The sequence below is a fragment of the Falco rusticolus genome, chromosome 7 (genome assembly GCF_015220075.1).
Source record: "Falco rusticolus isolate bFalRus1 chromosome 7, bFalRus1.pri, whole genome shotgun sequence".
Classification (NCBI taxonomy): Eukaryota; Metazoa; Chordata; class Aves; order Falconiformes; family Falconidae; genus Falco; species Falco rusticolus.
In genome coordinates, this window is record NC_051193.1 from 3,933,829 (window position 1) to 3,945,320 (window position 11,492).

At 37.5% G+C, this 11,492-nt stretch overlaps 1 protein-coding gene across 1 annotated transcript in view; it reads left to right on the top strand.

Annotated features, from left to right (window-relative positions):
* UACA (uveal autoantigen with coiled-coil domains and ankyrin repeats) overlaps positions 1-11,104 on the top strand; it is a 49,605-nt gene extending 38,501 nt beyond the window's left edge. The window contains exons 11-19 of the mRNA XM_037395164.1: positions 980-1,087; positions 2,179-2,211; positions 2,708-2,806; positions 3,001-3,037; positions 3,928-3,980; positions 5,421-8,111; positions 8,751-8,903; positions 9,821-9,886; positions 10,613-11,104. Coding sequence (XP_037251061.1) covers positions 980-1,087; positions 2,179-2,211; positions 2,708-2,806; positions 3,001-3,037; positions 3,928-3,980; positions 5,421-8,111; positions 8,751-8,903; positions 9,821-9,886; positions 10,613-10,684 — 3,312 coding nt within the window. The 3' untranslated portion in view covers positions 10,685-11,104. The remainder of the gene's footprint in view (positions 1-979; positions 1,088-2,178; positions 2,212-2,707; positions 2,807-3,000; positions 3,038-3,927; positions 3,981-5,420; positions 8,112-8,750; positions 8,904-9,820; positions 9,887-10,612) is intronic.
* Positions 11,105-11,492: the final 388 nt, after the last annotated feature.

An 11,492-nucleotide genomic window follows, 5' to 3' on the forward strand; every position in this document is an offset into this window, starting at 1 on the left:
AATTATGCAGATAAGCTGTAAACTTTTTTCAGGAAAAGACTTGTTTGTGTAATAAATAGTTGCAAGTCTGTTCATTCCTTAACTTTTCCTAGGTCTTAACCTTATGTATACCACTTTTGCCTGCAGTAAAATCAGTCACAAAACTGGAAGATTTATTTTTTTAACTTTTCAAGAGACGTGTGTTTAAGTGTCTTACTAAAAATAACAGATGTCATAATCGTTCTACTAACCATTATTAACTTTCTCATCTCATTACTATGTCATTACAGTTTTCAAAAAGGTAAACAACGTTTTAAGCTATGGGGAACAAACCACTGAGAAATTGAGGCCTGCATTCTGAAATGCTTTGTAATAAAAGGATAAAGATCTCTAAATGCAACTTCTCTGGTTTGAGCTAAAGTAGTTACCACTGTTAAGGCGGCGATTATCAGGCAAGAGTTAAACATGCTTTATTGTTTGCATGTGAGCACTGGACTAATTGACAGTGCAAAGACCTATAATTTTCATGTGTTGGATAAGTTACCGGGATGATTCTTGTAGCTGCTTGGAACAGTTAGCACATTTAAAGGTTGCTATGTTTCTTGCTGGTGAAGGCTTTTTCATTCACCTTTGGCTGCAGTGGTTGGGTTTCAGGAACTGTTTTAACATTAGTTATTTTTACTTGTTAACAGACAGCAGATAAGCAGCCTCTTGAGTGCTGCCAGCATTGAATGTAATCTTAATCTGCTCAGACTTCAAAATGTGTATGTATGCTCCTATGAGAATGAGCAATCTAGAACAGAAGAGCTTGAAGACTGGAGCTTGTGCTGATGTAAACCTTCAGAATGAAACAGACCTGGAATAAGGCCACAGAATCATTAGGGCAAGGCTTGGTGTCTTTAGAGACTGTTAAAACTGTTGGTTCAGATTCTTTAGTTTTCCCAATGTGCGTGTAGCGTGGTAGTGTTGTTTTTTTTTAATTTTATTTTTTACTTTTAAGGAATTGGAGTTAGAAAATCAAGATTTGAAAGATCGAATGAGAGAAGTACAAGAGGAGCAAAGGATGCTGCTGGATAGAATCAGCGGGCTACAACTACAATTGAATGAGGTAAACCTAGACTTGAAAGCTGTAATAGCCACCTGAGGCTGACAGTGAAGGCTGGTTGAGGCAGAAAAGAAAGCATGTGTAATTAGAATGTAGTCGTCACTGCTTTCCTGGGAATTACTTCTGTATGTGTCACTGTCACTTTCTTCTGCAGCAGAAGCATTTGCTCCTGTAATAGTATTCAAAATGAGAGGAGGCATGTTACAGTGTCATTCACTGATACTCAGAAATTTTAAGCAATGATATTTATGGCTATACTTTACTATGTAATGTGAACCATGAGGTGTTCTGACATGTTGTAATTTTGGGTAAACTTAATCTGCACAATTAAACGTAGTTGTTGTGAGTACTTTATCATAGCCACTGCTTATTTTCTAGCTGTTACTGTGAGTGACAACACTGAGAAGAGTCTTCAATTGGCAAAAACAGAAGCAAAGGTTTTCCACAGGGAATTTCTCACCCAAATTTGAAATCCTGTTTTTAAAAAAAGTTCCCTTTCCTTAGAGGCTTAAATATGACCAGTACAATTGAGGAAGGAAAATAAAAACAGGGTGGTTTGTTGTTTGTTGTTGTTGTTTTCTTGTTTGGTGGGTTTTTTTCTTTGCGGAGGCTCACATTTGTTCCTTCACTGCATTTTTGTAGAGGTACAGTTAAAAAGCATATATAGCTTCCTCTAAATGCTGCATGTGGATAGAAAGAATATTTCTTAGAATCATTGTCTTGTCTGAACTTCTCTCTTAAGCATTGCCTTTATAAAAGAAACAAAACCCACAAAATCCTTAATACTCACTTCCCAAAATAAGCAAACTTCTACTGAAAAAATGTACTTTTCTGCCTCGGTAGTGGTTGATCTAGATAATTAAAAAGATACTCCAGTTTCCTACTATGCATGTCAAGAGACATTGCTCTGTCAAACGTCCTTAACTTCTGTTTATTTCTCTTGCCAGAGGTTAGATGCTAAATAAAAGAGGAACAGTCAGAAGCATGTAGGATTAGAAACTGGGGTAGACTTGTCAACTAATGAACTGTGTATAAACCCCTTAAACGTTATTGAAAAAATGATTTGTGGGGGAATTTTTTTGTTATTTTTGCAGGAGCAAATGTTTGCAGATGATCTTGAAAATGAGGTATGATATATTACCTTAAAGCATCATAGAACTAAGAAACAGGGGAAGTGACTATTGCATTTGAGTAATGGTATTTAAAACTATAGAGAAAAGAAAGCTATTTATAAATACTAAGTGAAATATCTACTGGTATGTACTTATTTTGTAAAGGAGCACAACACTTCTATTACTACAAATAAAATATAATCCCTGTGGCACCTTTAATGCAGACTTAATATTGTAAGCATATCTCTAGTGACTTTCAGTAATGCAAGATGAATAAATATTAATAAATTAAACAATAGGAAATTATATTGGTGCATATTCCCTTGACTCATTCTTCAGGACTCCTCTGGTAGAAGAGCAGTGTTGAAGAACTTCAGAATCAAAAATGTAGGGATTCTTTCAGTGCTGATCTTGGTTGAAGTTCTCCCTAGACCCTTGACAAAGTTGCTTGAGATCTTATAAATCTGGCCATCCTTGTGGCTTTGGCTATTTGGCACTCTTTCTCTTTCAGAAAGATGAGTTGAAGAAAATCCTAACTACCAAGGAAAAACAGCAGGAAGAAAGCTTAAGAACTATTGAAGCTCTCAAAGCTAAACTCAAATATTATGAAGTACGTTAATTGATTTGAAATATAACAATTGATATCTATAGTAGTAAATACTTAAGCAATTTTAAATTTTTGAAACTCTTAAATGGTTGTCTTACTGTAAAAGCTTTCCTTGCCCTTTAATCCCTAGCTTAACATATAGTAAAAGTTTGAAATTAATTTTGAAATTTTTTGTGTTTCTTGCTGTTTGCTTTTAGGTTGACTTTGTGGCATCTGGAAGTAACTTTGGTAATAGTAAGTTAATTTCTTAAAACTTGCTATGCATGATGCAGTGTTAGCATACACGGACAAAGGGTGGGTTTTTTGTTGTCTCTTCTTTTTGTTGGTCTTAACTATAGTCAAGCATAACGTGTGTGTCCACACCTCAAACCTGAGTAGTCAGCTGGGCGCAGTTGGGTTTGTACATGAGTGCTGGGGCCTTATTGATCAGTCTCGCTTATGAGTGTCTGGTCTTGTGAAATGTGCATTTTAACTCTGCTACATCTTCTAATAACATGGAAAACAAGCTGAGCAAGATCCGTGCTCCAAATTGAGCTCCCCTTTCCATTCTTTGTATCTTAGTATCTAGCTTATGACAAGAAAACCACGGTCATTGTGAAAGCTTGAATGTAGGCAGGTTTGAAAACTACTTTAAACACAAGACCTCAGCTCACACTTCTGGTAGAAACTACTCCATTTCCAGAAACTGAAGTCTTTTGCATCCAATGTGTTACAGGCCTGTAACTTGTGTAACTTAATGTCACTTCATCTGTCAAGAGCAGTCATGAGAGCTGTTTGGCTGCCTGTCAGGAAGGATCATTTATTTGGAGTGCAAGGGCATGCTTTTCCCTGGTGTGTTCATATGCAGACATGCAGCTAGCTCAAGGTGGCTTTCATGGACTGTTTTGCAGAACAATTTACCTAGCCTGGCACAGTAGGGGTGTTTTTTCCTTAGGACACCTGGAAAAACTCCTCCTATGTGACTTAATTAACAAGTTGTTTTAATACTAAGTGTCTAAAACACCAACATGCAGCCTAGTGCAGTCCCATTGAACAGAATAAAATTATGAAGGAAAATCATAGTTCTTGTGATCATATATTACTGTTTTTAAACAGACTAAATGCTGTTTGCTTTGAAAATCTAGGAAAAGAAGATTTATTACTTAAACAAGGCCAGGTGTTTGCTGTGGAGTCACAGGTAATAAATATTTTACCACTTGAGAGAATTTTAAGATAATAATGTTTGGGAAAGCTAAATAGAAATGTACATATATTAAACTTGCTTCTGAATAAAAAAACTTTCAATACTTGCCCTGCTATGTTTATTTTTAACTGCTGGTGCCCTCTAGAGTTACGTATGTGGCAGAGCTTTAAATGCTGTGAAATTGTTGGATGCTGAATGGTCTGTAATGAGCATTCTTAAAACTGAATCAACAGACTATTTGATCAATAGTCACAGTGTACAGTGCAATTGGGTATTCATCTCCAGAGTTTTTTTCTACTTTAAATTCAGCTGAAATTCAGAAGATTTTTTTCCCCCTGCCAGCTATACAATAATTTCCTGACAATTGTTGGCTGATAGCTAGCTACCTTTTTAAAGAAACAATTATGTTATAAAGAAGGTCAATCAGACCCTTACAGTGAGTCATGTATGATAGGAATTGGTTCTAACTGACAAGCTGCTCTTATGCTTATTTCAGCCGTAATGCTTCCAGAAGTGAGTGATGGCTAGAAGTAAATCTGTACATCATATGCTTTCTTGCCAGATTTCACTGATACATGTAGTTTGTACGTTTTGCTGGTAACACAGAAAAATCCAGTCTGTTCTGTCTTGTTTTACATAAGTTCTAAGACTATTGGGTTAACCTCTTTTTTTTATTTTTTTTTTATTCTTAGTTGAAGTTTAAAATGAGTCGATGTGTAACTTTATTTTTTTTTTTAAAAGGTGGGGGGGGAAGGGGGTGGGCACAGAAAGCCAACCAACCAAAAAGACCCCAAACCATATCCCAAGCAGGAATTAAGTGGCTTTAAGCTAGTCGTGTCTGGAAGCCACATACAGTTTTCCGGTCCTTGGAATGTGAATGAGGTCATGGGAGCAAGTCTGTGCCGTGTAATAGCCATCATGGCTGGCAGGGAAGTGAAGTTGGTACTGAAGGCCACCTGACAGGAGGCAAACACTTGGTTTTTTTTTTTTGAGATACCCTGTACTAGACAGTAAATGAAATGGCAGAGAAGGTTCTGTTAACCATGGCATACCCTGTTTTGATTCCTTTTAAAATTATTTTCACATACTTGAGGGGCAAGGGAAATCTCTTAATAAATTGAAGTTCTTCAAGCATGTGAGTGGTTACGTATGAATAACATTATAAGGGAGATGAATATACTACACCTGCACTTTAATGCCAGTAGGGTCTGATGGTTGGGAAACAGTAATGCAGAGCTGTATATTCAAGATTTTAATGTTGAAAGCTGGAATACATGTTCTGTAATATGGGCAAGAACAGATTAGTGTGTTTCTAAGAAAAAAAAATAATCTCAGGCAAATTTTATGCTTATATCAACACAGATTTAAGACAGTCACGTGTATGACTTGTCAAACCTGTAAAAGTGTATCCATTTTGTGCCAATTTATCTTCAGTCTAGGTCTATGCTGAGACCCCTGGAGCTCTCACTGCCAAACCAATCCTCCAATTCAGAGAAGGAAACTTTAAAGAAAGAACTTGACAACGTGAGGACCTGCTATGGTGCAGCAAAAGAAGAAATTAGCAAATTGCAGAGAGAACTGTCTCACAAGGTATCTGAATGTAAAGCTTTGGCATCAGAGTGTGAAAGAACCAAGGCAGAATCTGATGGACAGATAAAACAACTGGAAGATGCTTTAAAAGATGTACAGAAAAGAATGTTTGACTCTGAAGGCAAAGTTAAGCAAATGCAGACCCACTTTCTTGCTCTGAAAGATCACCTGACTAATGAAGCTGCTTCAGGAAACAGCAAGCTAACAGAGGAGCTGAAGGATCAGTTGAAAGAAATGAAAACTAAGTATGAAGGGGCCTCTGCTGAAGTGGGAAAACTAAGGAACCAGATTAAGCAGAATGAATTGCTGGTGGCGGAATTCAAGAGAGATGAAGGAAGGCTAGTGGAAGAAAATAAAAGGTTGCAGAAGGAACTTGTTAAGTTGGAGATGGAGCGAGATAAAAGGGGAAGAAATGTCGTGGAGTTAGAAGGGCAGCTCAAAGAAACAGCAGCAAAGTTAGCCCACTCTGTAACTTCAGAGAAATTTGAAAACATGAAGAGTTTGTTATCAGGTGAAGTGAACGAGAAAGCAAGGAAGTTAGCAGAGATGGAAGGAGAGCATGAAAAACTGCAGGCAGAGATTCTGCTTTTAAAGAGGGAATCTGAGAGTCAGAAAGCTAAACTTGCTCAGTGTGTGAAGCTAGAAGACCATGAAAAAATGAAGAGTGGGTTTGAGCAAAAAAATGAGGAACTTGGGAAGACAATTTCTGATTTATCACAGAAGAATCAGACTCTGCAGAAGGAACTTGAAAGGTTGCAGATCGATAACAAGATGCTTAAGCAGCAAATCCAGATGCTAAAAGCTGAAATTAAAAGCCAGAATGTGCCGTTAAAAATTCACGAAGAATTGAAGAAAACAAATGATCTGACTGTTGGTGACCTGACCAAAAAGCTTTTTGAAATAACAAAGAAGTACAATGAAAGCAAAGCTGAAGCTGAAAAGTTGCTGGCAGAGAAGAACAACTTGAGTGAGAATATCAGCCACTTCCAAGCTGTGTACCTGTCTCTAGAGCAGCACGAAAAAGAAGTGGAAGCCTTAAAATCTAATGGTGTTGAACTTGAAAAGCAGCTTTCTGAGCTTCAGAAAAAATATGATGATGAACAAGCAAAAGTGTGCAAACTAGTCTCTGAAAATGCAGTCATAAGAGAGACTCTCAGGGATCAGTATGTGTTGGCTACAACACATGAAGAGGTTAAAACAGTCCTGAATAACACTCTGGATAAGACTAATAGGGAGCTGTCAGATGTGAAGGAAAAAATGGAAGGGATAAAGCAAGAATTCATGAGGGTAAATGAAGAAAATGGAACTTTGAAAAATAAGGTTAAACTCTTAGAGAATCAATTACAAACTGAATATATAAGTTTAAAAGATCATGAAACTACAGTGACTACTTTAAATAAAAGCACACAAGAACTTCAGGAGAACAATATTGCAATTATGGCTGAGTATAAGAGGGGTCAAGAAGAAATTTTACAGTTGCATGTAGAAATTGAAGCCCAAAAGAAGGAACTTGACACAATTCAGGAATGCATTAAGTCAAAATATGCCCCGGTTGCCTCCTTTGAAGACAGAGAACAACTCTTTGAAGCCACAGTGAAAGAATTAAAAGTGAAGCTGCAGGAGCAAGCCCAGAAGTGCAGAGAAAGCGAAGAGGAAAACAAGAGGTACAAACAGGAGAATGAAAAGCTCAAAAATGGCATTTTGTCCATCCAGAATGACTTGCAGCAGAACTATATCCTTGCTGAGAAATCCCACGAAATGGAAAAGATGTTTGCAAGCAAAATGGAGGAGTTAAATAAGCAACTGAGAGAACTGCTGCAGAAATATACAGGTGAGAAAGAAGAGAAAGATGAGCTGCAAGAGAATACCAGGCAGCTGATAACTGTGCAGGCTCAGCATCTTCCGGCAGAACAAATTGAAGTCTTGAAGAAGGCTCTTGGTCACACTATAGAGGATCTAAAGGAAGCCTTCAGAAGTAAGAAGGAATGTTATGACAAAGAAACACTAAAAGTAGGAGAACTACAGCAGGAATTGTCAGGGTTAAAAAAATCTTCAATACCTTTGGTAGAATATACACAAATGAAGGAAATGCTAGAACAAGAAATTGTAGCAATCAAAAACAGCTTGAAAGAAAAGGAAGAAGAAAACAGAGTTAAAAATGAGGAAATTTTGAAGTTGCAGTCTGAGATACAGCTTACTCAACAAGCTTTAACCGACCTGGAGAGCAAAGAAATGATTGACATGGCAGAATACCAATCCATGAAAAGTACTCTGGAGGCCCAGATTAATAGCATAGCTGAAAACTTGTCCAAGATGAATAAAAAGTACAAGGAAGCATGCGAGGAGGCTTTGCAAGCTAAAAAGAGTGAGCTTTCCTTAAAGGATGAAAAGGAGTTGCTTCAGTTACGAAGTTGCAGTATTGAACAAGAAATCAAAGACCAGAAAGAAAGGTGTGATAAATCACTGACAACAATTATTGACTTGCAGAAGAGAATACAGGAATCTGCAAAGCAGGTGGAAGCCAAGGATAACAAGGTAGGATGTGTCGGTTAATACTCTTGACACTTTCAGTTTAGTGGTAAGGAACTAGACTTCAAATACCACTACTAAGGTATTCAAAGCACAACTTTGTGTACTGAGCATTAGGTCCCCAGAACTGGCCCAAATTTGCTGAGATGAAGTCCTGGCTTTGGTGGCATTATACGAATGTTGGTTTTTTTTCTCTAATGCTTGATATGTTTCAGGCATCATATGTAGTGTCTAAACTCTAAAACTTCCAAGCTGAGTTTCAGACTTCTAGGGTATAAGCTCATTCTCCCATCGGAACTGTATTTGTTTAGTATCTCTGGCTTGCCTTCTGATGGTTTGTTGGTCTTTTTAGAAATTAGACCTAGAATATCTTTAGAGCATAAGTAATTTATGTGGCTGGCTGACCTCCAGGGTCCATACCTTACAAATTTCAGTGCTAGGAAGCAGTATGTGAATGAGTGATAGCATGTCATGAAAATGGAGTCTTCTATCTTAGCAAAGACACTTTAGTGTGGTGGCAAGCTGGGACAACAAAGACCCTTCAGTGCTTGCTGGTCTTCATCAAACTTCAAAGAATGTTAAAGAATATTCATTTTCAGTGAGACATCCTTAAATGAGGGTTTTGTATGCTTTTTTTTTTTTAAGATAACAGAGCTGCTTAATGATGTAGAGAGGCTAAAACAAGCTCTTAATGGCTTGTCTCAACTTACGTACACCACTGGGATTCCCTCAAAGAGGCAGAACCAGCAGGTTGAAATGCTCCAGAACCAAGTGAAAACACTGCAACAGCAGCTAGCTGTAAGTAAACATGCAAGGTGTTGACTGAAATGCAGTAGAGTTGCTTACAGTTTCTGGTATAAACAAGGAAATACATATGTGGTCATAGGGGTTGACTGTAGGCTTAGACTTCAAAAGTAGAGTATTCATGATTTCCCCCTCACCTGCCATGGTTGCTTTTCTGTAAATCTGTCTGCTTCCTTCTGCGCATTAGAACTGCAACATTTAGGAACTTTTCCAGATAAAAAAGAAAAACAATTTAGAGAGGATTTGTGCTTACGAGGTATACTGCTGTAGTTCATGCTAAGACCATTTCTGTATGTAAGTTCCACATGAATATTTTCTTGCAAAAAACCCACCAGCCATGTATATTACTGAAAGAAAGTGAGGTGATCCATCCTTAATGGATTTCATTTTGTGTTCCCTTGTCTGCAAACATTGTGCAATGTATTGCTTATTACATACTAACAGTTAAGGGGAACACTTTATGGTAAGCGCTGTGACTTTTGTGCACAAGCATGTTAGTGGCCCCTGTGACTTCAATAAAGCTCATAAAGAAAGCTACATATGTGAGCAGAGTTAGTGGTAAATCTGTACAAAAGTAGGATACATCTTTAATGGTATCTGCAAGGTTGACCCCATCAGGCAAACTGTTCTTAAATTGGGTGATTTTAAACAAATGCTAATGCTGTTGATAAGCATTTCATCTTAGCACCTGGGCTGAAGCACTAGAGCAACCTTTTTGCAAGTAAGCAAACACAAGTGAAGCAGTGACTTTTTTCTTGATTAATGGAGGGGATATAGCTAACCTTAACCTTGAAAATCTGCTTTGGCTAGTCTGTAAGTGCACAAAACCAAGTCCACGAAGTTGGAAATAGGCAAAAGTAGATGTTAAAAATCTGATGACTTCACCTTCTCTTCCTATCTTCTTTTTATAGGATGCTAAAAGGCAGCATCAAGAGGTAGTTTCAGTTTATCGGACACATCTTCTTAGTGCTGTACAGGTATGATAGTCCCAAGTTCAGATTGTCTTACTCTGACATCTCAATGCAAGAGATTCTTGAGACTCGTTTCTAACTGCCATACTGGAAGACCTCAAACTTGAAACTAGCATCAAGTACTGGTTTTCATGAGTTTTAACTTGGACTGATTCAACAAAAAAGCAAACACCACTATAAGCTATTTATAAGCTATAAACTTATTGTGCCATCTTATTACCATTTATCTGTGTAACTAGATATAACAGTAACCTGCTTTGAAGGGTGGTGGTGTCAGGCAGTGTGACCATGTTGTTAATTCTGCACATCCCAGGTAATGCTGGAGAGAAGTTGAGTAGAAGTTGGAAGCTTAATGCAGACTTATTCACTTGCTGCCATTGAACAAAGAGCTGATCAATTAATTCAGGTCTTCCGATTTCAGATAGAGCATGCAAAGGAGGGGCCATTACTACAGCAGCAGGCTGTGGAGCCCAGAGGATAGGAACAGTAATTTTTTGCAACATCATGTTTTCATAAATGAAACTGCTGTGTCAGAGACAGACCCTTCTTTCTCTCATGAGAAAAAACCAGCTGGATTCCTGAAGTATTTCAGATTTTCCCAGAGCAATAAAAATGCAGCCATGAGCTAAGACTTTTGGGTAATGTTAAAGAATCTCCTAATATTAGCAATGGTTGGTTGGTGCTTCATGGTCATCTTAATTTTTCTTGTAACTAAGTGTTTGCTTGCTCTAGGGTCACATGGATGAAGATGTCCAAGCTGCTTTACTACAGATCATACGAATGAGACAGGGACTTGTTTGCTGACGTGCTTAGTGCCATTGCTCTTGAAGGTGGCTGCATCTTGTAGTAAGAGTGCTGTGATTACAGTAGTGATAACCTTCATGAGATTTATATAATTATGATGATATAGCTGCAATTAGAACCTCCAAATATGAAACAACTTACAAAGCTGAAATATTATCTTCTTGTAAAACAGTAAAATAGGGCTACTAAGTTTCAGATCTGATACTACTTTCATTACATAAATAAAAGAAGTAGAACCTTTTTTAAAATTGGTATGCAAACTGACTGTCAAAATGATGACATAGTAGTAAAATTATTTTAATGTCTGATTGACCACTTATTAAAGCAAGGCCTATACCCAGAAACTCTAGTTTATGCTATAACTTGAATTCTCATGGTATGGTTAAAAATAAACTATGCTCAAATGAGCTTGGCTAAGTATTGTAGCTGTATATCTCCTTTATTGATTAAGTGAAAGTGGCTGTTTTGTCACATAAGCTGATCAAGACATACTACAACATGCTTAGTAAGTCAGCTGCAAAGGTAGATGAAAGGTATTTAGCTGTATGTTGTAACTTGGCTGGCCAAGTTACAGACTTTATTTAACTATAAACTTAAGATGTAGTGCCTTCGCTTTTTGCAAGACTTAAAAATCGGTTTTTCCATCAAAACACTAACTTTTATGTTTGCCTCCTCTTCCTTGCTCCCCCAAGATTTTTCCGTGAATTCTTGTAATATTGGTTATTGTAGGCTACAATAGCGGGACTGGAGTGTCATGGTTAGTAGAGCAGCATTTTGATCTAAAGGCAATAGTCCTACTTCTGTATAA